General features: G+C 36.1%; 1 protein-coding gene across 2 annotated transcripts; it reads left to right on the forward strand.

The window, feature by feature from the left end:
- Positions 1–1,363: 1,363 nt before the first annotated feature.
- LOC107780164 (uncharacterized) lies at positions 1,364–18,495 on the forward strand. 2 transcript variants are annotated; one of them, XM_016600684.2, is made up of 23 exons: positions 1,364–2,087; positions 3,276–3,337; positions 4,100–4,237; positions 4,384–4,653; positions 6,945–7,031; positions 7,638–7,739; positions 7,893–7,958; positions 8,845–8,955; positions 9,050–9,111; positions 10,024–10,068; positions 11,126–11,199; positions 13,048–13,115; positions 13,727–13,795; positions 13,922–14,022; positions 14,094–14,175; positions 14,285–14,363; positions 14,442–14,529; positions 14,608–14,761; positions 15,194–15,379; positions 15,508–15,567; positions 16,812–17,101; positions 17,929–18,031; positions 18,246–18,495. In XM_016600684.2, exons 1-23 carry the CDS (start codon positions 1,517–1,519, stop codon positions 18,297–18,299), a joined length of 2,922 nt encoding a protein of 973 aa, XP_016456170.1. In that variant the 5' UTR covers positions 1,364–1,516; the 3' UTR covers positions 18,300–18,495. The 2 variants fall into 2 exon arrangements, with proteins under 2 accessions (XP_016456170.1, XP_016456171.1); XM_016600685.2 differs by lacking the exons at positions 16,812–17,101; positions 17,929–18,031; positions 18,246–18,495 and adding an exon at positions 16,472–16,733 and having other exon boundaries at positions 1,443–2,087.
- The last annotated feature ends 2,029 nt before the right edge of the window (positions 18,496–20,524 follow it).

Consider the following 20,524-nt stretch of genomic DNA (forward strand, 5'->3'; position numbering starts at 1 on the left):
CCGGCTCCACGTTCGGCACTCTGCCAGGGTTTACGGGTGGCACACCGAACCCTATGCCGCTGTTTTCTCCAAGTCCTTCACTGTCACGAGCAGGTGCATTTTGCGTGCTAGACATGATTAAGTTAGAAATCAAATAAACTTTGACAAGAAAAAGTGTGAAGAATAATGTGTGTTATCAAAAAACTAGCACTAAAATAATCACTATTAAGCCCAACGGTGAGCGCCAAACTGTTTACCTTGAAAATGGTATTAACAATTATATTTGATTTTGTGGTTCTAAAAATATGTGATTTATTTCAATACCAATTGATAAGCAATAGATGATAAGAGTAAGTGAAGAGAATAAGATATGCAAACCAATGCTGTCGCAAGATTGGGCCTCGAGCTGGCTGGAACAGGGTTCTCGAGGTCTAGTTAAGACAGTCAATAATGAACAATTGACGAAGAAACAATGATATCGAAGGCCTCGAAGATAGCCTTTTGCGCTTAATAATGAGCAATAAATGAAGAACAATAAATGAACGATAAATGAATCTGTAGAGTAAGTATTAAGCACGTTTAGGCAATAAAAGCAGAGAATGTTCTATTGTATTCAATATTCATGTGTGTTACAAGAATGATAGGGTTCCCCTTTATATAGGAGGGGGAATCCCAACATAGTACATGTCTAATAATGACGAGGAAATGCTATTGGTACAGCTGTATAATGGCCTAGTACGGATTTGTATTATTCTTGCAGACCTGGTCAGCTCTAACCACGTGTCTTTGGGAGCTTTCCCGCCTTTCCATGGCGATTATCGATTTATACTGCTCCGAGATTGACCACAATGAACTTTCCATATGTTCCCTCGAGGGACGCACCTCGGGGTCACACTTCAAATTCTACTTCGACCTTCTCGAGGTCGGGCGTGGAGTGCCACAATAGCCCCAAAATCGAACTCCTCAATTTTGGCCGTATACAATATTTAAAAATAAATAAAAAGTCTATAAGTCATACTCCCTCAGTTTCATATTATATGTGGTAGTTTGAGTCGGCACGGAGTTTGAGAAAAAAGAATAAGACTTTTGAAACTTGTGGTCTTGAAAGTTTAAGGGGTAAAAAGTTTGTGGGGCCATGACATTTGTGTGGCTATAAAAACTTCTCATTAAGGGTAAATGAGTAAAATGAAAGAGTTTAAAGTTGAATTATTTCCAAATTTAGAAATGTGTCATTTGTTTTGGAACAAATTAAAAAGGAAAGTACCTCATTTAATATGAACGGAGGGAATAATAGTTTATAAATTTTTTAAAAGTAATTGCAAAAACTAAGTTTGTCCCATTGAAAAATGGCGATATCATTTGACCACATGTCTTTTTCGTATAGCTAGTTGAGGATAAAACCTGTTTTCCCAGAAAAATTATTCCTTATGAATATGCGGAGGGTAGTTACGGAACTTCACATTCCTTGCCGCCCCTTTCCCTTCTCATTTCCCGCCAAAATATAGCAAAAAACATTTTAGAGAGAGACAGTGTGGGTATGTGTGAAAATTCGGAGAATCAAATGGATATGGAGATTCCAGATGCAGCTGAGCTCGAATGGCTTGAAGCCAACACCTCTTACCCTGACGACGACGTCGATGATGACCTCGATTTCGAAGATGATTTTCCTCAACAACCTCCGTCCCCACCTTCAGAACCCGGATCCGAGCTAATTCCATCCCAACCCGACCCGAAACCAACTCTCCCACTTCCGCCAATACCCTCACTACCAAAACACCAATCTCAGATACGTGGTAAGAAACGGTTCCTGCCCGATGATATTAATGAAGTAGTCATTACAGAGGAGAAGAGGAGTAGAGTTGAGAGATTGAAGGAAAATAAGGATGATGAGGATTGGCTTCGGTATTCGCCTCCGAAGCAACCTGAGGAGGAGGAACCAGTGGCGCTGGTGGAACAGGAAGAGAAGATTTTGGCGAAGTACGCTTTGGAGATTGACGGGGATTGCGTACCCGTGACCGGTTTGGATGGTGAGAGGGTTTATGCTAAGATATGTAGAGCTGAAAATGAAAGGGTTAAGAAATTGGAGGTTAAGGCCCGTGATTCTATTGGTGAGTGAGTTCAATTTCTTTTGTTATCAATAATTCTGGTATTTTTTACACTATCACAGGTTAGTTACCGTTTCTACCAGATTAACAATTAGTGATTATCAAGAGATTCACATGTAATTACCTAACAAGTGAGCTGATTGTGTAAATAGTGCATAGAGTTTGAACTCTATCCACACTTACCACGTCATGCTCATATGCTAAGTTAAATGTTCTTTTTTTTTCCTGGTTTGAATGGATTGGATGCACTTATCCAATCAATAATTTAGTATGATTGACTAGTTATTCACTTTGTTCTTTTGTCTCCTTTTCACTGGGAAATAAGCTAATTAATGGATTCGATGTCCTGGTGTCTTGGTATTAGTAGACTGTTTAAAGATGCATGAATTTTTGGGTTAAAGTTTCTGCTGTGGGTTTGTTGAGGGAGTAGGCAAAGAGAGTTGCCAACACAAAAAGGAAGCGTGGATAAGTGAATTTAGATTATGGTCAGAATTTTTAAAAAAGAAAGGGAATTGAAATGAAAGCCGATGAATTTTCCGTCACGTACTCCCCCCCCCCCCCTTTTTTTTTTGCTTTCTTTTAACTCTTTTGCCTATTCCTTCAGTGTTTTCTTAGTGTAATTGGATGATTATCAAGTAAAGGGGGATGCTGTATGTTTCATTTACTCAGTTATGAAATGTAACATTTACGTAGTGATGTTTTTGCATATGGCCATATAAACTTTCTTTTTTAAGTGTCTGTTGTAATAGTCTATGGTAACCATGAGACCTTTGGTCATAGCGGATTAAGGATAATCCATATGTTTTGAATCATCATTTATGGACAGAGGCAGGGACACGATAATATGGGAGAGATGCAGAGAGAGAGAGAGATAGGCAGCAGAGGGGTAAACGATTCCTAACAACCTATATAGATGATCTTAAATTGCATTGCCTGAAACAAAATAGCCGTCCTCTTAAGTATCAGGCATAAAGGAAATTCTCATACGATCTGGTTTAGGAGTTAATCGAGCATTCTGCTACCTACTCTAAAAGCTTATTAATGTGAAAGTACTTCCAAATCATCTTTGTGCTGTACATAATAAGCCATTCTCTACATTTTGTTAACAAGCTCTGTGCTGTCTTTCCATCTTTGTTACTGAAATCTCCAAACTTTTGGCTGAATGTCTAAGCAAGTGCTGATGTTCTACAGGTCTTATTCAGGAATCTGTCAGGGTCCTAATGCAAAGAGTGGAACACGACCAATTCACAAAGGTGCAGTTTCTATTAGACCAGCCATGCCCACTATCATTCAATCAATCAATCTATCAACTGTGCTCAAATCAGTCTCCACTATAAAGCTAAATTTACTCTGAATGATCTTATCAAATCGAAACAGAAGAAAGATTGAAATTCTCTATGATATTTACAGATTCTTCTGAAGTCCATGATTAGAACACAATTCGATGCATACGTATCACTAAAATAAATAATAACAAGTAGTACTATGAAATGGAAATGAAACACGATCAGTTCACAAGAGTTGAGTTTCTGTATAAGGTTTCCCGAATCTCTGAAAATATCACAACAGTTTTGAAATGTCTTGCACATTAAAATGGAGGAAAACAGGAAAAGAATTCTCAACTATAAACTACTATTAAGAAGATGAAAGGAGGTATTTTCCCTATGCTGTCAATTATAGTTCTTTCCGAAAGTCCTGCATCGTTCTCCTTCTTTTTTTGGTTCTCCATGGATTGTCCCTGTTATTTTATTGTGCCCATACGAATTTGAGGGTTAGTGCACTGAATATGCTAATAGTATTTCCTTAATTTTGTATCACTGCTTTTGAAGGACGGATAATATCTTTGTCCGTTCACTGGTTGTCTCTATGACTTCCCCCCTAGTTCCTTTGGATGGATTGGAGATTTGTCAAATGAAGCATTAACCTTTGCAGCTAAAGTTTCTGACAATTTTTCTGTGTTTTTTATGTGTAAGATCTTTGTTCCTCCTTGAAAATTTTCCTCCTTTGTCTTAAAGGCCCTGGAAGCTAGTTCTGAAGATCTAAACGAAGCAAATCTCCCAATAGGAACTGTGGTGAATGAGCAACTTTGGGTGGATAAATATGCTCCTAGTTCATTTACAGAGCTTCTCAGTGATGAGCAAACAAATCGTCAGGTACTGCATATTCATTTATTCTTATAATGGGTTCTACTTAGTATTTACATTTAAAAAATTGAAGTGTTTTCACCTATCATTTTTTTAGGTGTTTCCTTATAGATATTCTGCTTTGGGTTTTGGCTTTTCTGGTCACTCTTTTGTAGGTACTAATGTGGTTGAAGCAATGGGATTCCTGTGTTTTTGGGGTTGAAATTAAAAGTACTACAGATGATGTCTTGTCTTCTTTGAAACGGCATTCGTCGGTTATTCAACATCCAAGGCGTTCTTCTAGGAGTTCTTTTGGAAATACCAGAGAACCCAGAATAGACAATGAGAGAGCTCATAATGATTTGCATACAGAGAATAATGATTCGAATGGAATTAAGGACCTTTGGGACAAGAAGCACAGACAAGGCGGTCCTCCAGAACAAAAGGTCAGTCAAACTGGCTCTTTTCCACTTTGTTCCATTGGTGACTCGGACCCCCAAGGGCCCCAACCTTATGGTTGGAGTTGCATGGCCCTTATTACTAGGTTATCCCTCCCTTGTCAATCTTATAGTTTGTTTGAAATGACCCTTAGCTGGTGTGCTTAGTTGCTTGCTTTGATCTGATTTCTTTTTAAATATAAGCATATGATGGAAGAGTAGATACTGATCTTCTCTTCTTTTTCATGTTCCACAATATTATTGTAGGAACTGTTTATCTGTCTTCTTTTGAAATATTCATCTTCTCAAATATTAGTAACTTTATGATGCAGTCAACAAGCGATGAGACCAAGTATGGTAAAACCCCTAAGCTATAAGACAACAATGAAACCAAGGATGGATAAAACCACTAAGCCATAAGATAAGCAATGAGTTGACACCACAATTCCACACCTAGAAACTGTTCCTGCAATTTACTGAACTGCTGGCTTTTTCCTCTTTTTCAATGAGACTTTACTTAGAATATTGGAGTATGGATCAATATATGGATTTCTTAGATTTGTTAGGAGAAAGGATGTAGTTGCTTATGTGATGTAGTGCAGTATGTTCTGTTCTTTCTGGAGTCCTGTATTTTATTTTGTACCATCTTGGTACCTTTATGAATAATAACTTTACTGATTCAAACAAAAAAAGAGACTTTACTACTAGGTGATACTTTCCGTTTATTCTTGTTAAAGTGCCTGGCGAGTGGGAGAAAGGGGTCTGCCATTGCTTCTGCACTTAGGGGTCGTTTGGTATGAGGTATAAGAAGGTATAAGGGTGGTATAAAAATTTAATACCACCTTAATACTATGTTTGGTTAGCAAACCAGGTATAAGTTATCCCGGTGTTAATTTTAACACTGGGATAACTTATACCTTATAGAAGGTGGGGTAATTAGCACCGGAATAACTTATACCTTCTTCTTAGAAATTATGCAATTGTCATTCTTAATACAACATACCAAACAATGAATAAACAACAATCCCAACATAACTTATCCCAATATAACTTATACCGGCATAACTTATACCGGTATAAATCGTATTCCAACCAAACGACCCCTTAGTGATTGGTGATCATCTCTCTTTACTTAGCAGTCTGATATGTCATTTTCTTGAGTTTTGACAGCTGTTTCCTATCATCTTGGCTCTGCTCTAGTTTTTGAGGTTGGTGGTCCAACAATTTGTGATCAAATCAAGCTCAGCTAATCTGAAGTCATACTCTGCCTAATCATCTGAAACATTCCTATTTTTGATTCACCAACTGTTCGTTACTTTTCACCATGCGTTTGGTTGTGTTTCTTAACGGGGTCCAAGGTTTAAAGCTCCCTTGATGAGCTTGAATGATTAACTGAACATAGGGCATTCAAGAAACAAGAAAAAAGGGAGGGGGACTTTAGTGGACTTGGTTTTCCCAATGAATCGCCCTATTCTTTGTAATAAGCTAGTCCTATTTAAAGGACCGTACTAATTAAAAAGTGGACAAGCAGATTTATCAAAGAATTGCATAGATCTGGAGCTCTCTCTTTCTCAACGAGGTCCAAGGTTTCAAGTTCCCTCAATGAGCTTGAGTGGTTAATCAAAAATAGGGCATTTAAGAAACAAGAACAAAGGGAAGGAGACGTTATTAACTTGGATTTCCCAGTCGATCTCCCTGCGACGCCATCTGTTCCTTGTTCTCTCAACATCATGTCATTAAGGATAAAATGGAAATATTAATGCTAAAAAGTTGTCAAATATAAAAAAAATGTCATTCTTTTTAGAACATACTGAAAAAAGAAAGAGTGCCATGTAAATGGAACAGAGAGAATATTTATTTATGTGCTGTAGATAAGTGGATATTATCATTGTAGCAGGTTGGTGTTTCAAGCTAAGTTCAAAGTGGTCTCTGGAAGGTTGTTTAGGTTTAACTAATTATGCTGTCACATATGGCTTTATAAGCTTTGATTTGCTGAGAAGGTAGACAAGGACGCTTGAAAGCCTTGAATACCAGTTCTCTACTTCTCAATGCAGTCCTAGATTAGTGGTCCAGATGCCAGACGATCTCTCATTATGCACTTTCATGTTTTGCATCTTTGGTCATATTCCTATTATGCAACTGACAACTATTCTCCCCAATCCTGTATAATACATATTGCATATATGGAAATAGTGTAAGTTTTTTACTTATTGCCTGCTTGTCCTCTGTTTATTAGTTCCTTATTTCTTTCTCATTTTTATTCTGATTTTTCTAAATTGTGAGAAACCAATTGCTTGCAGATACTTTTGCTTTGCGGTCCTCCTGGGCTTGGGAAAACAACACTTGCACATGTTGCTGCTCAGCATTGTGGGTATCGAGTGGTTGAGGTCTTGTAACTCACTCATTTCAAACAGTCCCGTATAGTTGTTCATTTGAACTTTGACTCCTTTTGATCTTTTTATTGTAGTAATAATTAAAGAGATCTGGTGAGAGATTGTAGCACATTGCAAATGACATTGATGAATTAATTTGATACCATGAAGGATCTGAAAAGGTCATTTAATTTTATTCTACTCTTTAGTATGTGCTAGAATAACAAGTTTACTTGACTCCAGACCTAAATTCTACATATGCTACAACCCTGGGTGCTAGTGGTTTATGTCTCTTATTTTGGATAATAACTTTCCCGGGAATTGTATTTTCTTTAAATCAGTTCAGATGGAAGAAAACATGTGCAATTCAACTTGACCTACATACTAGCAGCCCGTACCCAGCAGATGCCCTTTGCTATGCCTGCATTCTAGTGTGTGCTTGGCTATTCTCGAGTTTCGTTGATATGTTGATGACTAAACTTGATTTCCCTGCTGAATATGAGCTACATAAACTCAAAATGCCTTCATACCTACCTCCAACCTTACATATCCTCCGAATCAATTTAATCTGAAGTAATAGATATCTGTTTTATCTGTTGATTTGAAATGCGTCCTTTGCAGATTAATGCAAGTGATGATCGATCATCCTCCAGTATTGAAGCTAAAATACATGATGTTGTTCAAATAAACTCTGTAAATGCTGATTCAAAGCCCAAATGTTTGGTCAGTTTATTGTTATGTTTTTTGGTTTTAAATCTTCCTCTGATGATTCAAAGCCCATATTTTTGTCAGAATATAGTTTCGATTTTTTCAATTCTTTCTCAGCTGAACTTACGTTTTTATTTCTGAATCATGATTCATGTTTTGCTGTTCTAGGTTATTGATGAAATAGATGGGGCTCTTAATGATGGAAAGGGAGCTGTAGAGGTCATACTAAAATTGGTAATTTTCGTATTTGCTTTTTGATTTGTTTCACCTGGTAATTTTAGTAATCCCAGTATGAGTGCTAATAACTTATAGCTGGAGGAAAACCTTGCGTGAATTTTTTTGTATTGAGCTACAGTAATACAACTGGCTCCGGAAGAGTCATTTGGGCCATTTTCAGCACCACGTACCCCTCTTGCTTGTATCATATTCAAAACTTTAGACGTGTAAAGAAATTAAGATTTGTGAAGAACTTCAATTGAACATACATAGATTGATTTAAGGTCGTTTGAACCTACTGCTAATTAATTTTCAATGGAGTATATATTTTGCATGTATACTTTGCTATTTATTTTACAGCTTGAATGATACAGATATGTTATGTTCGACTTACTCTTTTCTGGAGAAGGATAGGTTCAAGTTTTATAAAAAAGCTAATAACTCATTGATCCTTTTCTTTTCTCTTTTATTTTGGGGGGGGGGGGTGTTGTGTGTGAATTTTCAAAGATAAACTAATTCATTGAAATGTAAGATTTCTAGTCCTAGCTTTATTAGCTAATGCATGACTCGAAATCATTAAAGACCTATGGAAAAACGTGCACTTGGTACTGCTAACTATAATAAGTTAGTCTGTAGGAACTTGATAGAAAGATAATATCAGTAATATGGAGTGCTCTGTGGCACCATACATTTTTCACAATTAATCTGAAGTGAATCTCAACATTTGAGTCGACCTGTATCTTTTCCTTGACAGTATGTATGTTTCTGGGGCAGCCCGGTGCACAAAAGCATCCCCCGTTCACGCAGGGTCCGAGGAAGGGCCGCACCCAAAAGGGTGTGATGTAGACAGCCAACCCAAATGCACGTTTCTGATAGAATTATAATGTGTACTTTAACAATGCAGGTATCTGCTGAAAAAAAATTGGGTGCTAGCAAAGAAAATGAACCTGATGGAGGAAATGCTGGGCAGAAGTCATCAAAAAAGAGGCACCAAAAAGCATCTTTGCTAAGACCTGTAAGAGTGGATTTGTCTAAAAATGCTCATTTGTATATTAACCTGTCTGTAGTCATGGCATTCTCAAATCTCAACTGATGTGCTTCATTTGCAGGTTATTTGCATTTGTAATGACCTTTATGCTCCTGCCTTAAGGCCTTTGCGTCAGGTAGCAAAGTAAGTAATGCTTGAATTTTACAAGACATCAGATTGAAGTACATAAATTAGCATCTAGATATCTGACCTATATACTAGGTCCATGAAGAAAGCCATGACAGACAAATATGATATTTATAGAAGAATGGAGGGTGAAACATTGAGAATATAGATTTTGTTTCAATGCTATTTCACTTCACTACTTTCTGATAAGTATCTGCTTTGTCTTTGTTTGACACCCTTCGAGATAGATGATGTTTCAGGAAAAGTGAAACCTACTGTCCTTTCTATAAATTAATTTTCATGGGTCAAATCCAGGAGGTTGTAAAAATCAAGTAGTTTTTACTGGAATTTAGAAATAAAGAGCAGCTTGGTGATTTTGTTGCTTTACCAGTGCGACCACCTATGTGATCCTCATGTGTCTTCAAGGTTAATCTTTCTTCTCCTTCTTTTTTTCTCCTCATATTGCAATCAATTTTCTTGTGTGTCAATGGCGCAATTGATGCACTAGTTCAGACTCCAGTGTGTGCTACAGAGCCTATCGGTTGCTCCATATAGATTTCCTTAGCAAGTAATCTGTGGAAGAAAGCATCCTCGATATCTATCTGATTATAATGAATCAAGACTGACATAGAAGGACTCTTGGGTTCAACTATTTCCTAAGTTTCTTTTTTAGATTTTTCAGAAAAGAGGTTCAACTTCAATAAGTTTTAATCAATCAACTAAACTTCCACCCCTAAACTAGTTGGGATCAATTATGCAGATCATTTGGTTAGATTCTTCTGGTAACTTATGAAGTCTATTTGTGTATGACCCTGATACCTTTTTTAGTCAAATGTTAATGATTATCTGTAGGATAATTTCACACAGTTCTCTATATTATATCTAATTACATAACTAACAAAGTACTTATTTATGTGGTTGGAATTGCAGGGTTCATGTATTTGTCCAACCAACTGTAAGTCGTGTTGTTAACAGGTACTTGCTACTAAATCATCAGATGAATCCTCTGGAATTTATTTTCCATTTTTTGCATGATTAACTGCTTTGGTAGAGTATAAGGTAAACCTGCAGGGAGACAGGATTAACGTCCAAGCATAAGCCATCTTTCAGATTTAAAGAATGCATGGTCCCAAGTGAAATGAGAAATTTCAAATCGTTAGGAAATTTGACACCTATAACACGCCAAAGTCTAATATTTTGTCCAAGTTAACCAGATAAAATATCTAAAAGCCAATAATTGTTAGTCATACAGTCACAAAAAGGAAGGAGTTCCAGGGGACAAAGTTGAGGGTATTTATGTATGTAGATGATCATTACAAAATTCTTAGACATCAACAAAAGGGTATGCATCTGATTGAATTTTACGGCTTGTAAAGGATTTCAAATTTCACTTGAATGGAGTTTAAGATAACACAGATTGAGGGGGCTAATAAAAATCCAAACTTGCAAGTCAGAATGTTTTCTGCTATATGTATGCTGCTATCAAACATGCGTTAACAATATTTATTTTGGGAGTCCTATGTTTCCAAGGGCTTCTTAGCCTATCATATTGACAAAAGAGAACTCTATTTGGTGTAGCTCTCTCAAAACTCATGCTATATTAATGACTTGTATAACTCTTCCTGTCGATACTATTGGAAAGTTATATCTTGGCTGACAAGGTAATTGAAAGAATCTGATAAATCATCAAAAGTATTCTGCCGATTCACTTTTGTTTTGTGTTCTTATTTCTTGTATATGATCAATTGGGTGATTCAACAACATACCCAGTGTAATCCCACATTGTGAGGTCTGAGAATTGGGTGATTGACATTTCCAAATTATAACTCAAAAAGTATTGACACTTTCACGTATTTCATGAGTCCTTTATGTTTTAAGAAGTATACACATATTGGTAATAAGCACCTACCTTGTTCCAATTTTCAGTTGTCCTTGCTTTAGTTTAGACCTGTCATAGAACAATCTGTTTTTATTTAGCAGTGCCAGTATATTCAGAGGATATGCATAAATCTAACAAAGCCTACTTTTGTAGGCTCAAATATATATGTAACAAAGAAGGAGTGAAGACAAGCTCCATCGCTCTTACTGCTCTAGCAGAGTATACCGGTGAGTGCCATTCCGTCGTCTTGTTTGCAGATATCAGTTATGAAATCTGAATTTCTCTGATGAGATGTGGTGTAATATCGTATGATATAATTGATATACATTGAGTTCAAAGCTTGCAAAAATAACACGTATAAAGTGCTAGACCAAACATTTAGATTACTATTTTCAGGGAATTTAAGCACTTTTTACCTGCCTATTGGCCGGCCTTCGGAACTTCCAATATCTCGTAGCTGTGGCAAGAAAAAGTTCCGATTGTCATTCGAACCAAATTGAAATGGTCATCCTAGGCTGCAATTCCCCCAAAACAAAAATTTATTTGGAGTATCTGATGCACGATAAATTATTAACAAGTGGAGGGGCTGCCAAAAGGACTATTGAAAAGTGATGTATACACTTGCTTACTCACATATGCAAATACCTGTATACAGAATATCTTAATTACCTATTTGAGTCAACCTTTGTGGGGCTATATTCAGGGAATAAACTTTATATGTTTGATGTTAATTAGTTTGAGAAAGTTTAGCGGAAGAGACAGTGTTTCTAAAGGAGGCAGAATCACTCACATTTACAGTGTTCTCAGCACTATTGCCATTTCCTCTCTATATACAGTTATACACTACCTACATCAGTTACTGAACACTTGGTAAAGCGAGGAGGGAATTATTGTGAAAAGGCATGTGAGATGAATTTAAGCATCATTGTTCAATGGGATGAGATACTCAGACCTTTCAGACACAGTGGCTTTGGTATGAAGGGGCTGAAGAAACCAACTCAAAATTTTCTGGGAAAATGGTTATGGTGGTCTGCTCACGAGAAAGATGGATAACTGATGGAGGAACTTAAGTCTGTTATTCTTCTTTTAGGATGGCTGCTATGTTAAATTTTGTGGTGATCTCTGGACTAGTAATCTTTCTAAGAGATACGTTTCCTGCACAATTTTAGTTTGTTGAGAATAATGCCTTGGATCTGCAGTTATGTCCAACAATAGTGATGGAGTGACCACAGATGTCACTAGCAGAGCTAGTAATGATTATAATCCACACAGATTATGACTTGTTCACACTTCGGTATAAGCTCCCAGTTATATGGGAGGGAACAGGCAGTTTGTTTGCTAAAGACAATAAGAAGGGAGTCTTTTCAGTTATATGTCTCTTTGCCCTTCTAAAGGGTGTAAAGGACCCCTGGTTTATTTTCTACGTATTTTGGGGTTCAGCGGGTTATACCACCCTTCTGAGATGATTTATTTGATGGGAGTTGATAAAACAAAGGTTAGGGGAACTTGTGCCTCATCAAATTTTATGATAGAATTGTTAGGTGCTTTGAAAATGTAGAGACACCAGATGCATGCTGACACCAAATACTTGAATACACCTTTTGATGCATGGAAGAGTGTGCAGCAAGGTTGAAGAGTTTTTGCAATTTTTAGCACACCTTAGTTTTTCCGTTCTGTTTTCTATTCCTTCTTCGCCTTTGTTACCTTGCTGTACGTTTTTGAGCACATCATCTTGGTTCTCTCTCTCTCTCTCTCTCTCTATATATATATATATATATATATATATATATATATATTGTAATATATATATTTATTGGCTGTTTCTTACTTTACTGATCATGTCATAAAAATAAATTGTTGTTGTGGTGGGGGGAAACTGATATAGATTGCAAAATCTTCTTTCGAATTAGTGACAGGTCTTCTCATTGGATATTTATTTATTCAGCTGCTCTAATTGCTGATTTACTCATATGTCCTGCAATTTTCCTTTTCTTGTGCTTTGAATTGTTAAATCTTACGAAGTATGTTTTACTGTGAATCAGCAACTTGAAATTGATGTCTGATTATTTTTCCAGAATGTGACATAAGATCGTGCCTGAACACCCTTCAGTTTCTTAACAAGAAGAAGGAGACTCTTAATGTGGTATGACTTTATTGTTATCATGCTTTTCTTTTTGTGGTAGTAGTCCAATAGAGGAAAAAGGTTGAGAATTGGTAGAAATTCATGGTATTAAGACGTGTAAGATCTGTTTTCTTGCAACTAGCTTTCCATCAAGGATGAGTTTGAAAGTGCTTAATGCTTATCAGATAAAATATTGCCTCTACCATCGAGACTTATATTATCTGAACAGCATGTAACATCTGCTCATTGTCTAAATCTCTGTTTGTTTTTTGAATAATCAGACCCTTCATTTATTATTTGAATTCTAGGTATACTAGTTCATGGTTCATCCACAGCCATTATTTAATTTCTACGGGGCCATCGTGATATCTTAAGGACTCTCTAGTAGAGTATATTTTTTTTTCTTTTGCTGTGCAATGCATTCAACTTCTGAAAAAATTTCAAATTCAAGTAGAAAACAAGTTATGCTTTCAAGACGGATTCCAGTTACATTATATTATGACTGAAATTTTCAATTGACTTAAGATAAATTTCACTATAATTAGGGTCCTTTATGTGTTATTAAAGCTTTTCTCTTGCGCATCCTTCTATCTTCTCTGTTTTGGTGAGTAATGTATTCTTTCTAAAATTAGTTGGAGCTCAGTTCTCAAGTTGTTGGACGGAAGGATGTAGCAAGAAGTGCTTTTGATATTTGGAAAGAAGTAAGCAAACTGTCTATATCTGCAAGTTCTACTTCTATCTAACTTCTAATGATATTATTTTTGTCTTTTTTCCTTCGTGATCATTCTTTTGACCCTCTATTTGTTTATTATTATTATTTTTTGAAGATTTTGCAAAAGAGGAAAGTAAAGCAAGCAAAGAAATCTTTAAATTTCTTCAGCAGTATGTCGAATGACTTTGAGACACTGCACTCTCTAATATCTCATCGGTAGGTGAAAAGTTGGAATACGTTTGTTTGAAGTTCTGGATTATCTAGTTTAATCGTTGATGATTCTTCAGTGGTGACTATGACTTAATTTTGGACGGGATCCATGAGAATATTTTGCAACTCCATTATACGGACCCTGTGATGCAAAAGACAGTAAGTGGATCGAGTACTCCAATTGCTTTTCCTTGTTCTTTTAGCTTCATCTGATCTTCCACATCTAGTTTTTGCTATATCTCATATATGCTAATCACTTATCTTGAAGGTCAAATGCTCAGATATTCTTGGTTGCTCTGATATATTTCATCAATACACGATGCGCACTCAACATCTCTCCCTTCAAGGTAAATGACATACTACCATCTGCTTGCTTGAAACTTAATATTTTTCTAAGCTTTATTTTATTTTTTCTATCTCTGCAGTTTATCAGCCTCCTCTTGCAATATCTATACATAGTCTCATAGCTCAAATTGGAAAACCAAATATTGAATGGCCTAAGTCTTTCCAAAGGTAGTGCCAGCTTTCCCTGGATGCTCATCCTAAATATTAACAGTGGTGACTGTTGTTTCTTATCACCGTTAACTGCAGATATCGAACAATGTCAATAGAAAAGAAGGAAATCTTACATTCATGGAAGAACAAGATATCACCATGCATCTCTAGGCATCTGTCAACTAAATCCTTTGTGGAAGACTTGATTTCTCCATTCCTACATATACTGTCCCCACCAACCCTGAAACCGGTAATTCTTGTCGAAGTATCTGTTGGTTTAATTGCACTCAAGTTTCCTTTTCCATTTTAGTTACACATAAATTGCTTTTGGCTTTGACTACTGGATAGTGTTGTCTAGGGTTTTGTCCATTATGATATTTGGAAAGGGATTGCACCCAGACTTTGTCTACTTATTATTTGTAAAAATAGCAGTGTTTAAACCTTTGAGTTCTGAAAAGATATTAGCCAGAATGGGAAAGAAAACAGTTTGTTCTTTAGAACTGATTTTGTGATTACTACTTCTTTTAGGTTACTAGTCTTCTGCTTAATTATGTTTATTTATGGTTAGGCTGTAGTTATTGCGGAAGCTAGGCCGAGTTGGTTATTCCTTTACATGTGTTGCAGTGAGAACTTGGTTTCACCTATTGGTGAGAATTGGAAATGATATATTCATCCTTTGCAGGTAGCATTGCATTTACTCTCAGAGAAAGAAAAAACTGATCTGGCTCAGTTAGTAAATATAATGGTTTCCTATGCCACGACATACAAGAACATAAAATCTCATCCTTCACTGGGTATGCAATATGGTGCTTCAGACGCATCAATGCTTTCGTTGGATCCCCCAGTTGGTGAATTTATGAACTTCAAGGTTAGGATGGTCAACTGCACCCACAATAGGAAATTAGTTTTGAGTAATCTTTATATCCCATTATCGTCTCAAAATGGAAGAACTTAAGATTTCATCTGTTTTCTCTTTGATTTGGTGCTTTTGGACAGGGTTACAATTCCTGTCATCTTGTTCTGGCATCGGCTGTGAAACTGGTCTTGGTACATGAGGTAAGTAGAGGAGCATTATCAACTCTCTGCTTGTGAAATCTAGTACACTCTGTTGCTGTAAAAAACCAAGTTATTTCACTTTTGGCACGTATATAGAACCAAAACTTGTCTCACATCAGTGAATATGGGTTGGATCTCTGGGGAGGAGTTGGTGGTAGCACGATTAGTCCTCCATGTACAGTATCTACCCATTGATGTTGTCAATCATTAGGTGACATTGACTAATCATATAACTAGGAAGGAAGTTGTCGCATAAGATCTACAATGTCTTGGAATCAATGCGAACTTAGTGAAGGATAGGGCACAATATATATGTGATACCAATTAGATGGGAATATATTTTAGTCATGTTCATATGTTTACTTTAGGTCCTATGCATTTTTAGGAGTCTTTTAGCCTTATTAGAGTTCTTATATCAATAGGAAATATGTACTTCTAGTATTTTTCAATGGAGAACATCGACCAAGTACCTCCTATGATTGAAATCTGAACTTAGATTGATAGGTGTAATCTGTATCTATCGATCTATCTAAATCTAATCTCTCTCTCTCTCTCTCTCTATATATATATATATATATATATACACACACTCTCTCTCTCTCTCTCTCTCTCTCTCTCTCTTTTGAGTAAAGAGAAATAGTATTGTTGAAACATTTAATTTTTTAATGCTTTATGCTAAGAGAGTGTGGTTAGGATCGACCATTATAGGACAAGAAAGCGGAGCAGCTTTCCGCATATTGACATTCAAAGTACGGGTTGTTCTGATATTAATGAGAAATGGTTTATTTCCAAAGTTTATTCGTAGAAATTCGCTGTCTGAAACAATGCAAATTCTAATAGAACTGCAACATTTCTCATTGAGGTTCCTTACTGAGAAATATATCTTATATAACCAAGTATGCAGTTTTCAGATATCCTATATTGTGACACAAACTTCAGTGCTAATAGAAATCAGTCTGTCACAATTGTCTTCATCCAAGTCAAGCATTCCACCTGTTCTCTGCTTTTGGTAATTTCTCTTATGAGGCATCTCCTTTTTTTATGGGGTTTTTAAGTCTCCATCTCCCTCTTTTGTATGGATGTGCGTGTCTAGTTTCCAGTGACATTCTTCATTATCCAATTAGCATCACCAGTAACCCATGTGATTTTCCAGACTTCTAGATTATGTTGCTTTTGTGGTTCATAATCAGAATTCAGATCTTCTTTATGTCATATATTCGTCTACATGTGGAACATTATTTTAGGTGGAAAAGCAAAAAATTTTGCAAGGAAGTATCAACCTTCACTCACCACTCACAGGTGTGGAAAGTCAGGACGTTTTGAGGTGCGGGAATAGCAGTACACCGTCTAAAGCATCAGCTTCTTTGGATAAAACAATACATTTCAGAGACCCCTCTAGGCAAAAGCAATATGACTTGCCTAGCGCTTCTAGTCAGAATAAACGATCTAGTGGAGGTACCGCAGTTAGCGGAAAAATGTGCTTGCCTGAAGGAAAGAAGAAACCTTTTGTCGATTCTCGTTCCTTTTTTGACAGGTATTATTAGCCTTACATTCATCTATCTTCTGTTGGAATCAATTATTTGAAAAGTAATTGAATCATCATGAACTTTAGTTTGATTATGTTATGATAAATTTGATGCAGGACAGGCTCCCCTCTCATTGTTTCTGTTTCACACAGGTTTTAAAGAACAAATTCAGTCAAGTAGTTAGACTATTAGTGGAAAAAAATAAGTACCAGCTAGATAGATCCTAGTTAAGCGTATATCTGACTCAAAGTCCCAAGTGAGGCTCATTTCCTAGAAATAGCCACCCATCGGTTACCAAACTTGTCTTATTTTGACTACCTCATGTGCAGTTTAAGTAAAAATCAAGCAGAATGAGCCAGAATATTCGAGCCAATAGTAATTATTGAAAAAGCCTGCATACATTTACCCTTTATGTCTGAGAGACAAGCTAACCTTTGGAAATTGTAATAGAGGATAAGAGGAGGCAAGCCTTAATTATATGGATAAAGTTGTTAATATCTGTGCTGTGTAGCTTGCTTACGCACGCAAATATAAAAAAAGACTGTTCTTAACACCTTTTGCTGTTTATGTACTGTGGTTGATCTCTTCACCTCCATAACTATTTTCTTTTCAATAAGCTTAATGGATCAATATTTGTTGCAATTGTTACGTCTCTTTTCAGTAGGAGGCCATCACTTGATGTATTTTATCTCTAGGTAAATGCATCTGCCTTGTTTAGATTCATCTCATGCTGCTTGATGCATCTTTGGGAGAAATTATAGTCAGCTGAGAAGCATGTTCCGGCATTTCATTGTAAGTAAATGCATCTACCTCATGGTGATTTTCCGTTAAACAGGTTTAGGAAGCCAAGTGGCAAAGCTACTCAAGATATGAATGGTGCTAAACCTGGACCAAAATCGGAGAGGGATTCACGGCCTTTGCTTTTTAAATTTAACGAGGTATATAATCAATCTACATTTACTATCCTGACTGTCCAAAATATGGTACTATCTTTCATATCCTTGAACTTCAAATAAAGTCTCCCGTCTTTACTTGTATTGGTACCATCTAGCTTTAGCAATGCTACTTAATTATCAATATACACGATTAGACTTGGCTTTTGGATAGTGAATGACAATTGATCTCAGCAGTTTGTTTTTTCATTCTATGCAGGGGTACACCAATGCAGTCAAGAGACCAGTAAGAATTCGCGAATTTCTTCAGTGATATAAGTGCTGTATTATACTATTAAAGTGTTTTAATTTTTTTAATATAGCAGTTAAATGTAGAATAATATGCTTCTAGGGTAGAAAAAAGCACAACTCCCGCCATGTATTTCATGCAGTAAAACAAATTGTCAATGCATCAAAGCCTGTACAAAAATTACAGTGGAAAGATATCTTAATAGTTTATGATCCTCAAATTGTCCGCTGGTTTTGCATTTTTCAAATTTTGTTAGCAATGTCATATATGTTAATTTGGTTTGAACAAAAAGGGAAAAATACAAAAAATAACTATATAATAAATATTAACTAATTTGGAATGTCTTCACAATTGCTGCACACATATCAACACCCATCTTGTATATGTCTTCACAGTTGCTTGCCTGCTGCATTAAAGTCAAGATGCACCTTATTTAAGTAAGGTTCCAGGTTCACCTTTGTTTCGAGAAAGTTTCATTAAATTGTACTCATATTTATGTTATGTGCGATTGACATCTTCATGCTTAAATCGTGTAATATCTTATAACTTCCTGTCATGGCAACGTGAGAGTACTATTCTGAAAAGTTTCTTGAGCTTTTTACTACTTGAAAAGCACACTTATTTGGGAATCAATATCCTCTGCGAATTTCTTTTAACTTTTTCTAAACTGAGTGAACACTATGCAATATCAGTATCCGTTTTCTTAAAAAGGATTTTTTTTTTTCAAAAACATTGTGCTGTTTTAGATTTATTATGTGAAACTTACTGCACTCTTTGCAACACAAGCTTTTCGATATTCAGTTGGCTAAAACCGAAAAGATAGTAAATAACTATATAAATAAAATGTCAACACATTATTCCCTTCATCTATTGAATACTGGAAATTATCATGCTACTCTCCGCCTTATTTAAGATACGAGTGCAAATTTTTCTTAACGCTTTATTTGTTGGTGTTCTAGAATTCAAGTAGATATTACACTTATAGGAGTAAGTAAGGATCTCGGTTTTGACTAATATCCTAACATCAAGTTGAATACCTTGGGAATTGATGAGAACTATCAAAGCAAATTGACAGCGAAATATTGGCTCAATCGAATAAAAAGAAGGTAAAATTGAAATCCTACTCCCACCAGGAAAAAGGCAAAAATAGGCATATGAGTTGAGTGAAAGACCTAAAATAAATGAACAAAAGAGATATAAGAGTCCTTGTAGTTTGCTCGCTTCACTTATAATAAACCCTAACCCTAGCGACAGTGTTTCGATATCAAAAAATAGTATCTCAAGCCAAAAATTTGTTCTGATATCATAATGCCAAACAACTTTCCCCATGATATCACCATTGATATACTGCTAAAACTTCCTGTCAAATCACTTCTAAGGTTCAAACCCGTTTGCAAATCATGGTGTTCTCAAATTAAAGATCGCCAATTCATTATGCAACACCGTGACTGATGCCAAAGTGATATAAAAGGGCATCCCGGTGCACTAAGCTCTCGCTAGAACAGGTGGAACCATTGCGACTGCTACTCCATAGACGCACCACTTCAACATGATTCTGTTGTCTCGCATCTTGAGCTTCCACTTTTTCCAGATATCAATCATTCATTTAGTGCACTATATTCTAATACCTGTGTATTTGTGAATTCTTGCAATGGTTTATTTCTTCTAGTTTTCTCTTCTGTCAATATTGCTCTGTGGAACCCGACCATCAAAGAATCAAGAAGAATCCCTAGTCCAATCTCTAATGATGGGAAGGAGGAGCTTTACAATAGGGACTTCTATGGTTAAGGCTATGTTTCTTCTTCTCAGGATTACAAAATAGTTAGGGTTATAATAACTGATCCAGGCTATAATATTGAAATATTTTCGACTAAAGCTGAGTCGTGGAAACTGATTGGCAAGTTACCTCCATGTGATTACTTTGTGGGAGAAATGGTTGTTGGGATAAAAAGTAATATCCCACCCAGGAATAATATTCACATTAAATAACAATAACACAAGAGATTAACAACGATATCAAATATTTTAACGGGGTAAATACAATACCCGAGTAGAACAATATTACCACTATAATATTACAACTTAGTAGTGTCAAAAGACTACTACAACTTCGAAAGAAATAACACTTTTTATTTTAAACACCTCACTATAATATTACTACCACTCACTATTTATCTCACAGACAACAATCTGTGGATTACTCTCACTGCTTTCTGCTTCTCTCGTTTTGGTGTGTTTGAAATGAAGCA

This window comes from Nicotiana tabacum, chromosome 7 (assembly GCF_000715075.1).
Source record: "Nicotiana tabacum cultivar K326 chromosome 7, ASM71507v2, whole genome shotgun sequence".
Classification (NCBI taxonomy): domain Eukaryota; kingdom Viridiplantae; phylum Streptophyta; class Magnoliopsida; order Solanales; family Solanaceae; genus Nicotiana; species Nicotiana tabacum.